This window comes from Dermacentor silvarum, chromosome 1, assembly GCF_013339745.2.
Source record: "Dermacentor silvarum isolate Dsil-2018 chromosome 1, BIME_Dsil_1.4, whole genome shotgun sequence".
Taxonomy (NCBI): Eukaryota; Metazoa; Arthropoda; class Arachnida; order Ixodida; family Ixodidae; genus Dermacentor; species Dermacentor silvarum.
The window spans coordinates 408,750,570-408,770,966 of NC_051154.1; the positions used below are offsets into that span (position 1 = coordinate 408,750,570).

The 20,397-nt window shown below is 49.0% G+C and overlaps 1 protein-coding gene across 1 annotated transcript in view; it reads right to left on the reverse strand.

Moving 5' to 3' along the window:
- The window catches only part of LOC119446964 (homeobox protein Nkx-3.2), a 164,336-nt gene that overhangs the window by 81,653 nt on the left and 62,286 nt on the right, over window positions 1-20,397 (reverse strand). Inside the window, exon 2 of the mRNA XM_049660722.1 lies at window positions 13,533-13,678. Coding sequence (XP_049516679.1) covers window positions 13,533-13,678 — 146 coding nt within the window. The remainder of the gene's footprint in view (window positions 1-13,532; window positions 13,679-20,397) is intronic.

Consider the following 20,397-nt stretch of genomic DNA (forward strand, 5'->3'; position numbering starts at 1 on the left):
GTCGCCGGAGTGACCTGTAACCCCGCGCAGGAGCCGACTTTGCCCGATGTTTTACATGGATCCATCGCCGACACGTTGACTGTTTCCCAACGCGCCCAGCTTCTACACCTTCTCGACAAGTTCCGTTCGTCTTTCGACTACCAGCATGTTCCCTTGGGCCGCACGTCAACTGTTTGTCATCGCATCGGCACGGGTACCAGTGCGCCACTGCGACAAAGACCATATCGTGTATCCGCGACAGAGCGCCGTGTTATCGATGACCAAGTAGCTGACATGCCCAAGCGCGGTGTCATTCAGGCATCGGATAGTCCCTGGGCATCTCCTGTTGTTCTTGTTAAGAAGAAGGATGGATCGATTCGATTCTGTGTCGATTACCGTCGTCTTAACAAAATAACTCGTAAAGATGCTTACCCTCTTCCGAGAATTGACGACGCCCTTGACTGTCTCCAAGGCGCGGAGTTCTTCTCTTCTATCGACTTACGCAGCGGCTATTGGCAAGTGCCCATGGCACCCGAAGACCAACCTAAAACGGCCTTTGTAACACCAGATGGCCTATATGAATTTCGCGTTATGCCTTTTGGGCTTTGCAACGCCCCCGCAACATTTGAGCGTATGATGGACAACCTTTTGCGTGGTCTCAAGTGGAAAACGTGCCTGTGCTACTTAGATGATGTGGTTATTTTTTCGCCCGATTTTCCCACCCATCTCTGTAGGCTGGAGGAAGTGTTACGGTGCCTAACATCCGCCGGCCTTCAGCTCAACCTGAAGAAATGCCACTTTGGCGCAAGTCAGCTCACCATCCTTGGCCACGTGGTATCTAAACACGGTATTCTTCCTGACGCCGCCAAGCTCCGTGCAGTTGCTGATTTTCCCAAACCTTCCTCCGTAAGAGAACTTCGCAGCTTCCTTGGACTGTGCTCTTACTTTCGCCGCTTCATTCGGAATTTTGCGTCCATCACCGCTCCCTTGAATCAGCTTCTACGGAGCGACTTGAACGATTACGCCTGGTCGTCCGCTTGTGACGGTGCCTTCCAAGAGTTGCGTCGTTTACTGACCTCGCCGCCTATACTGCGTCACTTCGACGCGACAGCTCCGACAGAAGTATATACCGACGCCAGCGGTGTTGGACTCGGCGCTGTGCTCACGCAACGCAAATCTGGATTCGACGAGTACGTCGTTGCATACGCAAGCCGCACCCTCACCAAAGCCGAGAAGAATTATTCCGTTACGGAGAAGGAGTGTTTGGTCATTATCTGGGCACTTGGTAAATTTCGACCCTACCTTTATGGCCACCCCTTCGACATGATTACAGATCACCAAGCACTTTGTTGGCTGTCCACGTTGAAGGACCCCTCAGGTCAATTAGCTCGTTGGGCTTTGCGGTTGCAAGATTTCGACGTGCGCGTTGTCTACAGGTCTGGCCGCCGCCACACCGATGCCGACGCGCTTTCCCGTTCGCCCGTGTCAACCGAAAGCGATAGCTGCCTCTCTGCCGTTGACCAGGTGCTTTCGTTCCCAGCAGGCTGCGACATGGCTTCGGAGCAACGCAAGGATGCCTGGATTAGTGATCTTATCCGCTTCCTTTCAAACCCTTCGACTGTTCCTCCACCTTCTCGAGCTTTGCGCCGTCAAGCATCTCACTTCGAAATTCGAGATGGACTTCTCTGTCGCCGGAATTACGCCTCTGATGTCCGGAAGTGGTTGCTGGTCATACCTCGACATCTTCGTGGTGAAATATGTTCTGCCTTCCATACTGACCAGCAGTGTGCACATGCGGGTGTGTTCAAGACGTACACCCAGCTTTGCTCCAGGTTTTATTGGCGTGGCATGTACACCTTTGTGTGCAAATACATTCGGTCGTGCCCTCAGTGCCAACGCCGCAAAGTTTCTGCTCAGCATGCCTCTGGTCCGCTCCAGCCAATCCCGTGTCCGGCCAGGCCCTTCGATCGCATTGGCATTGACCTGTATGGACCCCTTCCGAGCACGACTTCCGGAAACCGATGGATAGTCGTCGCCATCGACCATTTGACGCGCTACGTAGAAACAGCCGCTCTGCCTGCTGCCACCGCTCATGAAATAACATCGTTCCTCCTGAAAAACTTTATTCTCCGTCACGGTGCACCTCGCGAACTTTTGAGTGATACAGGACGTGTCTTCCTCCCCGAAGTCGTAAACGCGCTCCTTGCTGAATGTCGCATCGTTCATTGCACCGCCTACCATCCTCAAACTAATGGTTTGACGGAAACATTTAACCGCACCCTTGGCGACATGCTCTTCAAATACGTCGCCTCTGATCACACTGATTGGGACCTCATTTTGCCATTCATCACGTTCGCCTACAACACTGCACCACAGGCGACCACAAACTTCTCCCCATTCTTCCTCTTATATGGCCGCGAACCTTCGACTACCCTCGACACCATTCTTCCGTACAGACCATACTCATCCGAATGTACGCCCATCTCTGAAGCTGCCCACCGCGCAGAGGAATGCCGTCAGCTCACCCGTTCCTTTACAGCCGTCGACCAATGGCAACAAAAATCTTGACGTGACGATGAGCACCCGCATTGTCACTTTCTTCCGGACTCCCTTGTGTGGCTTTGGGTTCCTGCTGTTCCTGCTGGACTCTCATCCAAGCTTGTTTCCAAATATCAAGGACCCTACCGTGTTGTAGCACAGACATCGCCTGTGAACTATATTGTCGAGCCTGTCACGCCACCTACGGACCAACGCTGCCGTGGTCGTGAAACCGTCCGCGTACAACGCCTGAAGCCGTATTACGACCCAATGATTCTATGTTCACCATGAGTCGCCAGGATGGCTCCTTTTCCGATGGGGGTGATTGTAGTGAAGAGGAATACCCGGCGCTGCAGCCACATCGCCAGTCGTCCGGGAGGCGCGAGCTCGAGATTGCCTGAGCTGTTCTGGTTGAGACACGCTGCATGCTGTTCTCTTGTCCTGTATTTATATTAGACAACCAATGAGCACACGTCCAATCCAGCACCGTCACAGCAACAACGCAGACCAAGGATGCTGCCCCAGCCACTAGACGACGTTAAGATCGTCTACGTACCGCCCGCAAGCAGGTCTCGACCTTGCCAAATGAAACACCGTCGCAGTCATGCACGCCATCGGCAGAGCGAGTGGACTATCGCAGCAAGACTTCAATGGCAAAGTACGTGTGCAAGTACAGAAAATAGAAAATGTAATCATCGCAAGCATCGTCGACAAGGAAGACGGCAAGATGCTGGTCAGCATCAACAGAATATAGCTTGGAGGCACTTACAACAACGTCAAAGGCAGCATACGAACCCCGGACGACGTCTCCAGAGGCGTCATCAATGGCCTCATACCCGGAGAGAACTCATGGCACGAATCCGAGCCCCGGCAAGATACACCGTTCTTCGCGCGCGCCGCGGCAGTCGTATTCTTCGAAGGGCCGCACGTTCCCTACTGCATCATCTTCCAGAGCGTTTACTTCTGCTGTAGTCCATATCGCAAGTCAGTGCAGTACTGCCGCACGTGTGGCAGTACTGCCCGCTCGGTCAAGCGCGAGCTACGCCAACGTGGCAAGTGGCTCGAGCGACTCGAGTGGTACGAGCAGTTCAAACTCCTCGTCGGTCGAAGCCGCAGCCATACTACAGTGTACTAGAAGCTTTCTAGTACACTGTAGCCATACGGGTCATCGAAAACAAACAGCAGAACCAGCCGATCAAACGGCACAATCAGCACAGACAATTGCAAAGCCAGCAAAACCTCACAGACAAAGTACTTCGCAGTCAACAGAGACAGCAGATGCTCACCGACAAACTGCTACAAAAATTCAAGGAACAACATCAAAAATGCCAGGAGCTCGAAAACATAAACAGGTAGTCGGGAACGACGCTGACCAAGGCGGAAGTCGAAGCCATAGTAGATGCAAAGTGCCTGATATTTCAAGAAGCCTTTATGAAGAACATTCACGCCACAATGGAAAAAATCGTCCAATCAGCAGTAGAAAAAACAGCCGCAGCGTTCGAAAACAAGATCGTCACACTAAACGCCAAAATCGATGGAATCGGGTAAAAAAAAACAGCCGCAACTTTTGGAAACAAGATCGCCACGTTAAGCACCAAGATCAACAATTTTATCGCGCATGTAAAGAACAACTACGCCACCAAGGCACAGCTCGACAATTCGCGCCACACGACTCGGAGGAAGGCGCGAGCGAACAGGCACAGCGACTCTCACTCCATCTCGCCCACTCGCGATCTCCGACGCGAATTCGAATCCATCGACGATGGCGGCCCCCTAACCACAAGGAGAAGAACCAGCTTTCAACTACACACATATGGCAATGGAACTGTCGATCGTACCGCCCTCGACACGCCAGCCTGCATGAATTTGTCAAGCTGGATCAGCCTGACGTCATAGCACTACAGGAAACCAACACGCAGAATGTCCGACTGCAAGGGTACACCACTTATGCAAAAACCCAACGCACTGTCATACTGGTCAACAAAACTCTCACAGCGCAAGAACACGACGTAGAGAATAACCAGACAGAACACGCCCTAATTTAGGTTTTACCAGAACGAAAGACGCAGAAAAGCCTATTCATGGCAAGCGTGTACATCCCCCCTTGGGACCAGTTGCGAATCTATAAATGGCCACGAAGTCGCAATACTGGGCGATGCCTCGCACACAGCATGGAGCTATTATACCACCACGAGGAAGAGTGCTAGGGTGCACGATGCCGCCCAGCTGGACAGACTCACCCTCAGGAATTATCCTCTCCAGACCACGAGAATTGGAAACTGTGTCTCCAGGGACACAAACCCCGATCTCAGCTTTACGGCGGACGTCCCTTGGGCAGAGTGGAGTCGACTTCCGGAAACCCTAGGTAGCGATCACCATATCCTCCAATTAGATGAAGCACACACCCGAAGACAGACCAAGACCAGAATTGCACGGCTAACTGAATGGAACTCCTTTAGGGATAACCTAGATTCCGGAGCAACTATAACCGACATTGACGAGTGGCTCAAGAAGGAACTAGATACAGCAGAACGCCACACCAAGGTCATACAACTCGGTGCCGATACGCCCGTGGTCGACGCGCATCTCTTCCACCTCTGGGATGCAAGAAGTGCCCTCCTGGAGAAATAGAAGCGAGAAAAACTCAACAGAAAGTTAAAGACACGCGTTGCTCTCCTGAACAAGCAGGCTCAAGACTATGCAGACCAACTCGCCAGGCAGAACTGGCACGCTTTCTGCGACAAGCTACAGGGGACTCTGAGAACCAAGAGGACCTTTCACCTCCTACGCACACTCCTAGCCACTTAACCTACGAACGCTAAACAGAAACAACATCTACACAGACTTATCCACAACCACGGCGGATCAGAAGAACACCTCCTCCGAGAAATACAAAAGAGACTCTGCAGAGACGTACCTTCTCGCGCGTCAACTCACAGCAAAGAATACGCAGGAAAACCAAATCTAGAACTCGGCCGACGCAGGCTGAACTCTAGGTTACCGCTTCTTGTAGGGCGCTTTCTTGCCTTCCAATGTTCGCAGCTCTGGTCCAGAGCGTGATGTCATCAGCGGACATCACGTGACGCAGATCTTGTATGATCTCGAGGAGTTTGGGTAGCTTGATCATAGCCACGTTGAAGAGTAGCGGTGAGATGACCGACCCTTGCGGGGTGCCTCTCTTTGGAAGTTGGAAGCTTCCAAAGCCACGTAGGGCTGAACTACCTATCCAAGCTGACAAGAAATACCAGCCCCGGGAAAGACCGGATTGCCAACAGACATCTACGCAACCTACCGCAGCAGGTCACCGCGGCTCTCCTCCGGTGCTACAACGAGTGCTGTTAGAAAAGAGAACTGCCTGCTGTGTGGAAGCGCTCGGAGATCACCATGATCCCCGAGCCAAAAAACCTCTCAGCATAGAGAACCTACACCCGATCTCCCTCACCTCGTGCGTGGGAAAGCTCTTCGAACATATGGTGCACGACTGCATTACCCAGTACCTCGAAAAAATGGCCACCTACCGGACACCACGTTTGGCTTCAGACAGCACCTCTCAACGCAGGAAGTACTCTTACAACTGAAAGAAGGCCTCCTCGATCACCTTAACAATCGAACCAAGTAGTGCATACTGGCAGTAGACGTCAAGGGAGCATTTGATAACGTCAGCCACGACGTGAACCTCAACAACCTCGAAGATACCGGCTGCGGCATTAGGACCTACGTGTACGTCAGAAACTTTCTCACCGACCGCACGGCAACCGTCGCGATCTACAACATCCGCAGGAAAAGTTTCCAACTTCCAACAAGAGGCACCCCGCAAGGGTCGGTCATCTCACCGCTACAATTCAACATGGCTATGATGAAGCTACGCAAACTCCTCGAGACCATACCAGATCTGCGTCACGCGATGTCAGCTGATGACATCACGCTCTGGGCCACAGCTGCGAACACTGGAAGGCAAGAAATTGCCCTACAAAAAGCCTTAAACACCATGGAAAGCTCTCTACGAAACTTTGGCATCCGCTGAGCCCCCGAGAAGTCTGAGCACCTCGTCCTCAGAACAAGAACGAGAGGCAGGCCATCCAGCTACGAAGACCCCGAACCCTGCGTCACCCTCAATGGGACACCAATCCCGAAAGTCGATACTCTACGAATACTTGGACTCCTCATCCACAAGGACGAATCGGGAGCGCCCAGCCTACCAAGACTACAATGCACCTTTTCGCAACTGACGCACCTCGTCAAGAGAGTCTCAAGCCACAGAAGCGGGCTTAAGGAGCAAGACGCGCTAAGAATGATGCAAGCACAGCTCACCAGCCGCATCACATAATGGCATGCCAACCTGGCTTTAAAGAACGCAGAAGTAGCAAAAATCGACATCATGATAAGGAAGGAAATCAAAGTCGCCATGGGACTACCCCCCAATGGCCTCTACTACACGTCTTCTTAAGCTGAGCGCCCCCAACACATGGCAAGAGCTCGCCGAAGCGCACAAGAACAGCCAACTGGAACGACTCAAGCTCACGCCCACCGGGAGATCAGTACTCTGACACATGAACTACAGCGAGACGTACGTCGCAGACACGGACAACAAAGGACGAATCGCACCGGACGTTCGAGAGTCTCACCGCACAGCATGCATCCCATATACCACAAGAATAGAAGGCAAGCTAGCGCCGATGGCATCAAAGGAAGATTCAAGCAAGACTCGGACGCAGTGTTGCCAGGTTTGGCTATATATAGCCAAATTGGGCTACAGGAAAACAATTTTTGGCGTCCACATGGACGAGTTAAATATGTGGCTATTTTGGGGCTACTGAAAATCTGCGACTTGGCTTTGTTTGGGCTATAAGTGGCGCCCTAATCCATGCCCCAGAGGTCGCCTTGATCGGGTAGAAGCAAATATCGAAGGCTTTGGGCGCGTTAAGTTAGCGCGCTCCGAACTCCAAAGGAGCACGCTCGAGTGCGCTCGAGTGCGACGCCTTCGGAGCTTAACTTAACGGCGATTTTCGCCGACTGCTTTCGGGCGCACGAACGCGCCGTCTGGCGAATTATGTTGCTTCCGCGACCGCTATCGCATTGCGCGCGCTTTTTGAAGATGGCGTCGCCGATAAACACCCTCCTGCAGTTCTTGATAGACGATGAAGAGCTAGAATAACTTGACGCGCGGCGGCGGACGCAGCAGCAGCGGCTTATGTATGCGATGCAAACTGTTCGTGCTGTTCTTAGAGGTACCCTATGAGAGGATTTATTTCTGCTCCGCGGTATGCTGACTGATGACTCATTGCCGATCGCAAGAGGACAGAAAGCCTTATGATCCGAAGCATCCAGGATTATGTGATCAATCTTGTGCCCAGATACACGGACACACAATTCAAAGAGCAGTGCCCCAACATCTTCCACGATAACATGAGGACCTGAAGAAGTCATACACATGAACGTAGCGACGAGAAGGCGCCAAACTGCGACTGTTCGGTTACGTACCTGAGCGTCTGGCAAGTAATGATCGGGCCATCATTTTCGGTTCGTGATAAGCTCAAACGCGCCAACACGTGAAGTTCCCGATCATGTCTTAGAGCAGACGCCCGGCTGCCCAGTGGTGGCAGGAACTAGTGGGCAAGGAGCACGGACTTGCATAAGTGGAAAGAGTCGGAAACACGTCATTTTTCCGGAAGCCGTAGCAGGAGCGCGCTCTCGCGCACCGTTTCCAGGGTGGAGCGCGTAGAGCGCGCTCCGTAACACGCACCGGAAGTCGCTTTTTAGCCGTTAAGTTTAAAAGAGCGCCCTCTGCTGCCTAGAGCGCGCTCGAGCGCCTTAACTTAACGCGCCCTTTGTTTTAGCTGGCTGAGCCGGCAGCGCGGTTGTGTATGTGTGCGTGCGCGAAATGACCGCCCCTCCCCTTCCCTTCCCTCTCTGCGCCGTTGTCTGAGCCGGTGGCTTTGATCTTTGATGCACTTAAACTTACACCCCGCTTGAACGTTATGCACCCGATTCCCGGGCATGGGGGTGAACCTGGGAGTAGTGGGTTTTTCGCAGTACACTACTAACATGGGTATGCTCAGGAAGGGAGAGCAATAACATATGGTCGGGGCCGTCGGGCGATCGGGGCGCCGACATCGAAAAATGGAAGCACGGGTCAGTGTGTGACACGCCCCAGTGTGTTCATGGCCATGTCTTAATTCTGGATGAAGTATCGCGCCGGGCACAGCTTTCGACCTACTCCACGTATCTCGCGCGAAGCTTTACATCCATTTTCCTTCACCTGCTAGAAGAATTTTTGTTCGTGCTTACATTCGAGATTCATTTCGATAGGTTGGACGTAAGATCGGATCCTCCTAAGAGAGGAGAATCCAAACATGGGGAAGTAGGCCAAGTATGCAAGAACGTATAAGAAATAATGGGAGCAGGACCATGAGCCAAAGGTGGGTTCTGGTGCTTTTACTTCTAGATGGTTTGCCCGTAATGTCACGGATACAGATACTCATTTTGATAATATTGAAACATGTTTGCCACGATGACATCAGTGCACCACGTCACATGAACTTCACCCACCATGTTAGCTTAGCAGGTGGTGTCGCGCTGCTGGCTGGAGGACGCGGGTTTCATTCTCGGCCACGACGGCCGCATTTCGATCAAGGCGCAATGCAGGAACACCCGCGTACTAAGATTTAGGTGTACGTTAAAGAAACAGAGGTGGCGAAAATTAATCCGTAGTCCCCCAGTGCGTCATGTCTCCCTAACATATCGTGGTTTTGGCACGTAAAACCCCAGCAATTATTAGAGAGTATTAGAATAGGGGCCTCAAACTTTTGGGGACCCCAGAGAAATAGCGTCGAAGCCACTGCGCATGCGCAAGACGCACACTGTGCTTGGATTTTGCGTCAGGCACGCTATTTCAGCAATTTAGCAGGAGCCCCAAAAGATGCTCCAAAAGCTTTTGTCAACAAACATGGCGGCGCCCATCGAAGCGACGGCTCTAACCTAGCACCGAACTGGGCTCAATTCGTGGTAACGCGTGAAGTTCGTAAGCTAGGAGAAGTGATGGCGGTTATCGCTTTCTCTCAACTAACATGTGTAATGAGGATTGATTCATTAGACACCGCTGATTCCGAATTCATGGCTCGTAGGCCTAACACGGATTGACTTGGCTGCGTGAAGGTACGTAAAGTTGGTTACTCAAAACTAACCGCAACAAGTTGCTTGATGCTAATAGAACTAGTTCTAAATTGTAATGACACACGTAAATCTAAATTACTCTTATCATAAAATATTATGCTTTATTTTAATATTTATGACCCAACGCTAACTTGACCCGCAAAGCTCTTTGAGGCCCCAAACGTTGGGGGCCCCTATTCTAAAACTTTATTAGCACATCAACATGATATGCTTTTTGACAGTAACCGGTTTTCACAGCATAAACACTGTCATCACTTTGTTGTTCACCTTTGCTCTTTGCGTGCTGTCGCGGCTTTTACCATTTCGAGCGAGTTATGTTCGGGACGTGCTCGTCGCCGAAAACGGCTGCGCGCTTCTGACACTGGTGCGCCGTTTTGTGCAGTAATCTTTTAAAACTTCGCTTATACCGATTCATAGAGCGAGTGGCATCTGTTGTCTGACACTTAATTTTAACGCATGTTCTTGCCGTGCTAGAGACCTAAGATGGCGGCCAGGTTGGGGTAAATGAACAGCGTACAGATCATGTACCAGCTAACCCGGGCCAAGCTAAATAAAAAAAGCGAAAACAAGATAGGATGATGAGACAAATAACACGAGATATCAAAGCTTGTTTTAGCTCATAAAAAGAAACCGTGAGCACGTCGCAGACCGCTGGACCGCTGAACTTTTACGCCGTAGGCAGAGATGACGTGAGAGATCGATGATGGTAAACATTATTTTGCGTTCACGACAGCTAAAAAGCCGAGTTTGTAGTTAATATTATTACTGTAAATAGCTGTAAATTACTAAAAATAATAACTTAGTACTATCTGTCATAAAATAAAAGCACTGATTTCGACCTCTGGCTGCTGCGATTCGCTGGAACTTAAGAGTTTCCCGGTCCAACAAAAAAGTGTTCTGTGCAAGCACGATGTCACTGATGTTAATGTCAAGGGCCGACCGTAATGGCGGCACGGACAATTTGTTACACCGGGTTGTGCAAAAAAAGGATTGCCGTAGTCGAATGTGAAAATGTATACACAAATAAAACTGCAGATAATAATGGCTATATTTGGCTACGAAATTTTTTTGCACTTTTTTGTGTTTGGCTACATTTGGGCTACAGCTTCTCTAGCATTTGGCTACGCCGCCCCGTCGGACCTGGCAACACTGCTCGGACGCCCGCTACGGCGACGCGGCCAAGTATACGCATCGAAGCGAGTACGCTCTCAGCGTCGTAGACTCCTGTGAGTGCCAGTTAGCATCGGCAACCGTCAAGGCACGCAACCTGGAAACGGCGGAAGAAGCGGCAATCGCTCTCGCCACTACCACATGTACCGACGCAGCCGTCATTTTCACCGACTCTGAGGCCGCCTGTGATAACTTCGCGATGGGCCTCATTTCGGCAGATGCACTCATGATACTAAAACGACGAAGCACTCCGCTCCCATACACCTTCGTAACGTGAGTACCTGGGCACGAGGCACTAGAAGGGAACAAAGCGACCCACGTCGCTGCCCGCGAGCACGTCGGCCAGGCTGCCCTCGCCCCACACGCTCTCAAACCCGCGGTAGAAGAGGCGGAGGCCGTACCCACCAAATATTCAGCGATATTACAACTCGAGCGCCGAGTGTACCCTCCACCGCACCCAAAACTTGGCAGAGAAGAAAGTGTGATCCTGAGACGCCTACCAAGCAACACGTACACTCATGGAACGATAATGCACCGCCTGTACCCGACGCTCCGCGGTTACCTCTGCCCACTCTGCAACGTTCCCGACACCCTGGCACCCTTTGTCCTGGAATGCCCGTGGCATGAAGACAGTGAAATGCAACCGGAAACGGACGCGAACCGAACACCACAAGCAAACGAAGACCACCTAGCCGAAACGTGGGAGGCCAAGCTCGCCCTCGGGGACCTGTAAGACCAACGACAACTCGTCACCAGGGCCAAGACACGGCCGCTCGATGAAACGCTCGAGGTGCGGCCTGCCACGTCGCCCGAAACCGGTGTGAGGCGCCTAGTTCTCCGCGCCATCGCAGCGGCGCCACTGCTCCGGGACAGGCGCGCGAGTGGGAGCGTTTCCTAAGCGCCGTCCACATGCTTCGCGAAGCGGCCGCGCTTCGCGTTTACATTTTATTGACGCGAGAGTTGTGCTTTTTGTTTCCAAAATATAAAATAAAACATCAACGCTGCCTGCAAGGATATCAATATACCCAGGAGTCGGTATTGGGCCGCTAATAGGCTTACATAGGCCAGGACAGCACACTTCTGCCGCTGGTTTCGAGCCTTATGACCACCGTTCAAGAGAACTGGCGAGGTCTTTATCGAGTGGCAGTACTGCTGATACTGTGGGCGCTTTTGTTGAGTGTGCTTATTTACTTGTGTCGCTTGACGTGCTTGTTCGCTGGTTAAAAAAAACGAAAAAAAAAACCGTTAAATGAAACTTTTTACAAATGCGTGCACAATGACATAGGTTTGTATAACTATTATAAAATAGTTTCTTTAGTTTCACCTTTCTAGAAAAATGGGGTAAGTAGCAGTTTATAACGGATTGTATATTCAGCCAGATTGCCGGCGTGTGGCATATTTATGTAAAGACGACGCAGTGAAAAAAAAAAAGAAGTTAGTCAGCATGAATAGAGCACTTCCTATGGTAAAAAAAAGCACCCTGTAATATGAAACTTTTTACAAATGCGTGCATAATGACAGGTTTGTATAACTATTTTCTGATAGATTTCGTTAGTTTCACCTTTCTAGAAAAATGGGGTAGATAGCAGTTTATAACGGATCGTACATTAACCACATTACCGATGTGTAGCATATTTATGTGAAGACGGTGCCGTGAAAAAAAATTGTTCAGTGTGAATAGAGCAATTGCAATGGTGAAAAGAAAAAAGATCGAGGGAGGCTGTATTTTCTTTATTCACACGATGTGAAGTTTTGGAAGAGCGCCTCGTTCAACAGCTTTAAAATCGTACTACCTTCCGTGACGGAAGCTTATAGAAAGTTCGCCAGTAGCGGCTGTAACAATTTGTTTAGAAACTCCTTACACAGTTCCTCGGTGTGGCTGTCGGTGAAGGGAAGCGAACAAACCAATTAAAAACGTGTCCATCGGCTCCCAAATGCTTCCTTTGCCACTTGTCCCCGTCACGAAATTTTTTTTTCAGCCATGCTGAAAAAAGTACCCCGAGTTTTCCTGAGTTTCTGTCACTCGGAAACTCAGGGTACCGGATTAATGGTTCTTTTCTTGCGTTATAACACACAGCGGCAAGCAACAGTTGCGCGGGATAGTGCCACATGCAACACGACAAAGACCTCGACACATTTATACTACCACGTGTGCGGACAAAAGGCGTGCAAGACGCGAAATCTCTCCCGCGGCACCTCCCGGAGGGAAGCAGTCCCGCAGCAGTAGCGCCACTCCTAAAAAAGCGGCGGCAAATGTCAACATTCGCTTCACAGCTCCGCCCATACTTCGCCGCGCGACGTGGCAGGCCGCACCTCGTGCGTTTCATCGAGCGGCCGTGGCCAAGAGGGCAGTCAAAGCCAGAGGGTTCCTGGACTAAGGAACCTTCCCGCATCAGGGTGATACCGGGCCTCGCTCTGGACACTGTTTCAAGAATAAACGTTTCCCCCTCTCTCTCTATTTAATGTATTTTTCTATTGAATCTATTCATCTAATGTATTTATCTATATAATCTATCTAATCTTATATAATCTATCTAATCTAATCTAGGCATGGGGAAAGAGCATGAAATTCCAACACGACTTAACATTGCCCATATTTTCGTAGGTACATATGGCGCGCATTGGAACACAGATCCTCATTCAATGCATCGAGAAAGAACGATCCACCCCACCTGCGTCTCTGTGAGCTTCAGCGCCTGCGCTAGGTCGGCCCGTTCTGCTCCGGTGAGGTAGCGCTGAACGCTGAAGCGCCGTTCCAACTCGTACACCTGGGCGTGCGAGAAGGCTGCTCGGCAGCGCTTCTTCTTGTCCTCAGCGTCTGAAAGACATCATTAAAGAGTTGTCCGGTACTCCGGTAATCGCAGGCGGACTGGGCGTTTTGTAAGGTCAGTGGGAGGCGTAAACATTAGTGGCTTGACAGGTGATGCCACCTGTCTTCGCGGCGCTGAAGCAGACAAAGACAGAGCTAATATTCCATCAACCACGTGTACTGTACTTCGCTGCTGGCGTAAAACTGCTGGCGTAAATTGGTACTTCGCTGCTGGCGAATCATGGTGCAATGACGCCGCTGTGAAAATGTAGTCTAGCAGCGAAAAGGAACGCACATGGTTAGCAGTATTAGCTGTTTTTGTCTGGCTGAGCTATTCGCCACTGGGTGGCTGGCAGCGCTCTGCCCGCTCACGCTTACGCCTCCGCACATCCGATAATCCTCCCGCGTTTACCAGAATACCGCACACGTTAAAACTCTATTACCACATAAAATGCCCGCTACATCATTTATGCAAAATTTTACATGTCATAGGCTTCCAGTTGCAAATTATGATCTTGCACAGTTTTTGAAATATCTACACCCGAACATTTAACCACCCTAACCCCTTTGCAGACCTTCTCGCAAATCACGTCGGTTCAAATCACGTTGTTTGAAGTCAATGACGTCCTGCCAATGAAAGGGCACGTTTAGCCTTTTCATTAAAAGGCTGTCTCCCTCTCGGCATTTTTTTCAACAATAAACCAATCTGATCAGGTTAATTATTTATTATCAAAATACGAGAGGTTTGATAATTAAAAGTGGGTTGCAGCCTCGCGGAGGAACAGTGGCAGGCGGTTATGAGGGCGTGGGCGGGGCTTCACTGCAGACTTAAGTTGTATCCGACTATAGGAGATGGTCGCACATGTTCGTCGTATTAGAAGAGAAAAACAAACCCTACGCGACGACTCGAGCCATTCAAAGGTTATAAAAAGAGGAATAGCAAAATTGGTTATTGAACAGGCAATTAAGCAGTTCAGAAAACCTGACCACACAGATTATTAGACTAAAGAAAACACCTGACAACATGATAGTGCAAATTGGGGAGGCAAATACTAACGCAAATCACAGGGCCGAGAAAGCATGACAAAATAATAAGGGCAAACATAAGCGAGCTATTATTGTCCCTTACGTTCACAACCTTTCACACCGCCTAAAGAAGGTGGCAGAAAGGCACGACGTAAAAGTGCTCTTTTTAGCACCGATCAAGCTACGAGGGCTGTGCAAGAAAGTGAACTCAGACAACGAAAGCGCGCAGGGAACATGTAGTGTAAAACACGCGCGAAAATACGTAGCCGGTGAAAGTAATGTGGTGTGCAATATCCAGTTTAAATGCGGCAATGTATACATGGACCAAACGGCACGCTGTCTCAACGACAGGCTTAGAGAACATCGTTATGCATGCGAGCAAATAGCCGTATCCAGCAATCTGGCCACACACCGTATAACGCGCAAATGTACAGCTTAGTTTGACAAGACGACAGTTGTCGCTTAAGATGAAACAACCAGGGAAATACGAGAGGCTTTAGAAATAGAAGAAGAAAAAGACAACCGTATGAGCCCGCCTTCAGACTTGCTTACTAAAGCTGAAATTACTTACGCAAGGAACGCATACACACACAGAACGCACTGATAGAATAATAACCACCAGATACGTGAGAACGCGATCTGATAGGATCTGGTATAACTATAGTTCACGCAGTCAGCAATGTGTCATTGTGTGCTTTTAAAAACTGTGCTTTCATCTGACAAAAAAAAAAGAACAGTTGGCAGGTTGCGCTCCCCCGTATCACTTTGTCTCCGTTTTATATCCAATGTTTTTTTCGTCCGTGTTGCGTCCTATAGTACTTAGCGCAAGACAAATGAATACACACCAACTAGCCCAATTCATAGCTCTTCTAAATAGTCTTATTTCGCTAATGAGTATGCTGTAATCAAAGCATACAGAAAGTACGTCTATACGGTTAGGTTTGGCGGCGGTGTTCTAACAGCGTGCAAGGGTGCTATTTTGTAGCTATGACTTTCAAAGTCACAATGCCTTTTCGCGCGACGTCACCGCTTCTGCAAATAGTGTATACGCAGCACGACGTTTTTTGAATAGTCCAATCAACAGCTGCCTCCGTTGGGCGGATTAAAGTCCCTAGATTTTCTGCTCTTTTTTTTAAGCAAAAAAAAATATATTTAGGGACTTTAAGGCGGATGTGTCTTTCGTGGTCTCTTCTCTTTTCCCGGGGCCTGTATAGCAAATTTGTTTTGTGAGAAGACATTTAATAAAAGCGCACGTTCATCCTTTGTAAAGCAAATTTGTTTTGCAACCTTACAACCTGAAAGCGGCCGTTGCATAAAGAAAATCGAACGCAAGTGCTTCTATTTTTGAAGCCGTAGCCACATATTTGTCGAATGTACATCCAATCCATGCCATTGAGCGCATGCAAAATGGCGGTTTCTGTTGGAGCCGAGCAGCTGACTGTCGCATCACCGCGCGTTTGCGCTAGTCCGTAATGTTCCACAAGTGATTTCGGCCCACGACTCTGTACTTTCGTCTGAGAAGAAATTCAGACGTGGCTTCCGGGAAACGTGAGATACAAGAAAGAGGTGAGTAAATATTCTCGTGTAGTGCTTGCATTGTTGTATGGTTTTCGTTGCATGTATTGAATGACGTGTGATCCTTTCATTTTTTAGGAAGATCCAACAAGAATTATTCGTAGCAGTGCAGAACATAGTGTATCGAGAATTGTCAAGACACCGCCACGACAGAACAATAGCTTCGTCAAAGTGATCGCAGCGACGGCAACCCTTCCTCTGTCGGGCGCCCCTGCACTGACGGTTCCGCTCCGAGAAAGAAGCTGCTAGAACGGTAAATGTGAGTAGCGACGTTAAGTTCTTTTACATTAATGGTATAAAAAGGTAAAACAGTGTAATCAAATCGAAGTGAGTGTTTTATGCAGGCTATAAGTTTAGACAAAATGTTTGCCTTACTGTGTTGCGGTCGGGCTGAGATTCTCTTTTTTAGAAAGGCTTCAAAATGTCTGCGAAAGGCCCACGCGTGTCGTAGGAACAGGCCGCTATTCTGTTTCACTTTATCGAGCAGCATCCATGCCTGCTTCTACTACGTTCTCGCCACGTATTAGTTCTGCTCGAAAAAACGAGCTGGGGGAGGAGGTAGAGCCTTTATAAATGAACAGCGGTAATGACAAGCCGCTGGCGCAGTCACTGGGCCAGCATGTGCTGACCTTTGTATTAATTGTATCGATCAGTAAACAAGCGTAATGCTGTGATCTAAATTTACAAATTTACATGTAGTACCGTGATGATCATTTCTTGTACACATTTGCAGGATATAACTGGCAATATCTAGGCACTTATGTTGCTAAAAGAAAAAAAGTCAAGTTCGAGTAGTCATGTAATGCATTTTGATGGGCCACAAATATATTTTTGGTGTCTCACTATAGAGTGACGATACCATTATTGCAGTAACTCCAAAGCCTGCAAATGCAGACCAATACAACAACATACCAAGGCCTTGTTTCTGAGCTTCTGTAAGTAAATTTTAATTTATTTTCTTGCAAACAGCACCATAAGGCACAGATGGCTGGCCTGCGGCAGCTGACATAAGAAGTGCGCAGCCTGTGGGACATACAGCAGCAGTGCCTCGAGGAGGAGCGGCGGTCTCAGGGGACGAGTCAACACCTCCTGCAGCTGTTGCTGGCTGCACTTTCTCATGGTGCAAGCCAAGCCCCTCACCCATTTCAGGCCCCTCATTAAATGTAAAGAAGCATAGGGAAGGAATTTTCCATCACATGTTTTAATCACTTTAACAATTAATAAAGTAATGATGATATGAAGTCAGACTATTGCTGGTTTGCAACAACCAATTGCTTATATCACCCTTTAATGCAACGACAAATAGCATAGCAGATGCAGCATGATTTCATGCTTGAATTGATACTGCAGCAATAGGCGTGTCCCCGCCATCAGGCTCACCTGCACAAGTAAGCCTTGCGGTGCGAGCATTCTGACTGTGGCACTGCAATTTCCAGGCGCCTCATTGCTGTCATGTCAATGTGCGCATGAGGCCACACCACAATTTCATCCTGTCTCACCAAATAGTGGCGATCACTTCTTGAGAGGCGGGAGAATTCGGACCTTAATTTAACATTGAAAGCAACCTATGAACACACACACACAAAAATGTGAAGAGAATCCCTTGCCTATACTCCTTCATTTCATTTGTATATTTGTGAATATCAAAGTACGATTTTTCTTCTGTAACTCCACAACAGCATGTTCCTTTCACATGTGGTGGTGTGCTTACACATCTGGCTGTGATAAATATGGTTCTGTTGGTGCGTGATAATTTATGCACCTGTGTATTCTTTTCTGGTACAGTTTAAACTGGATGCTATTTCTGTGTAACTATGGTTTGCACAGTAGTTTTATGAAAGAATGCGTGCCGTTACTTGTGATATTTTAGATGCAAGTGTAAGGGTATGTGATATTTATACAAGGTGATGTGATATATGCTGCATGTCTCTACTACTGCAGCCTGATGATGAGCAGTTGGATGAGCAGTTGACAGCCTTTTCAGGAAATTTTGCGGTTGTTGCCAGAGAAAAGGGTGCAGGACCTAGGTGTGCGTTATAGATAATTCAATCCAGACCCGCTGTTTCGGGGCACACCACGTGGTATGGGGTCGCCGTTGTTATCGAGCTTGCTACTACTGCTGGTGCTGCTGTCGTCATCACTTTCATCATCGTCGTCTTCGTCGCCCTCAGACAGCCGAAGGTTGTGTGTGCAACACAGCACATGCAGCGACAATGTTGGCCGCACATTCTGGCTCGTAGAGGATGGTGCGGTACCGCTGCAGACAGCGGAAACGGCTCATCAAGAGCCCAATACACCTCTCCACTATGGAATGCAAGGTGGCATGTGCTGTGTTGTACTTCCCCTCGGCTGTTTGCATAGGAGGATGGCTGAGAACCGGGTCAGGAGCCACGGATCCAAGGGGTAGCCGCTGTCACCTGCATGAAAATGGAAATGGTACACTGAGTACAGCTCTGACGAGAGGCAAGTTGACAATTGAGCAAAGTTACAGCATCATTCAAGAAAGGTAGGGTTCAGACGTAGCAGACTTACACTGTCGTGAGTCCCAAGTAAGAGCACGAGTTGGGCATGTCCTCCCTGACACAAACTGTTAACCAAATTACAAGTGCACTACTCGGTGCCCCCCTGAAGATGAAGAAATCAACACTTACTGGTGCTACCAATGATAAAGTAGTAGCACTAATACGAGTTGCTTTCTTCTGCTCCTGGAAGTTACTTGGTAGCATGCTTGCAACTGAACACCTTTAAAATTGTCAGTGCAAGCACTAATTGGTTTGATTTTCTCTACTTACGCAGGCACTTACTCGTGTGTATGTTTAGTGATAAGTGAAGCGGACTAGTTCTGGAATGTGAAAAGAAGACGAAGAAGAGAAGGGAGAAGAGGAAGAAGAGGGGTTGGGGGGAATAATAATAAATGGCGGACAACACCCGTCTTACCGAAGTTATATCTGGTGATTAGTTATTCTACCCGGACCGCTACATATTTTGGCGCAGCCGACGACGAACATGTGGGTTACGTTCTGCATCGACCAGACGTCGCCGCAGCATGTTGTCTTCAAGAGTTACCAAGTGCAAGGTGAGCCATCAACTGACCTTCCACGTCATGTTAGTTCAGCAGACCTCATCGACACAGTTATGAAAGAAGCCTCCATAGGACGCGAGCAACGTCTTCAAATGGAATCGGTGAAGGTGAATCTGTCACTACCGGCACTGGAACAACTGATCCTCGAGCCAATGCGATGTGGACACTTCATGCAAGGAACCACTGCGGAGAAGGTGAGCATCGTAATGAAAATTATTGAAGAGCAGCAGCGACAAATGACGCAACACAGTCAACTAATGAAAACTCTAGTTGAGTCACTCAGCTTAGACAAACCAGCGCAAAAGCTTGTGGAGCCGGACATTTTTGAAGGCAACCACCAAAGTCCTCACCAATGGCTATCCTTTTATGAGTACGCATCGGAAAAGAATAAGTGGATTTCTGATGTTGAAAAAATTAAAAACATGCGACATTATCTTCATGCCACCGCCAGGAAATGGTATGATTTGCAGCTTCTTGACAAGGCAGCCCCGTGTTGGGAGAAATGGAAAGTGAGTTTCCTGGCTGCTTTCGAAATCAGTGCTGTAAAAACATGGGATGCTGCTCTAAGTTACCAGTACGCATCAGGATCTCCTCTAGAGTAAGTCCTTGAGAAGCGTCGTTTGCTGCATGCCGCTGAACCTAGGCTCGCCTCAACGACAGTTCTTGCCTTAGTTATGCACGGTCTCTGTTTGGACATTCGAAATGAAGTTCAGATGAAAGCTCCGAAGACCCTAGACGAGCTTTTGCAGTGCCTCCAGAATCTGTTACCAGGACCAGAACTCGAACAGGAAGGCTCAGTGTGGAGAAGACAACTGGTTTTTAATAATCAGGACGTGAATAAGATGAGTCCCCATAAGGAGTGCCTATCCTCGAACAGCTATGCAGGTAACTACATTCACAGTTCGGGCCAATCTGCTGATAATGCCTGGAACAGCGTCGAACACCATTCTATCAGTGCACAGGATCAAGCACCCTACAAACTACAAGCAAAACTCGGTGAAAGTCATCGACACCACCGTAACGATCACCATGAGACGGTGTACGT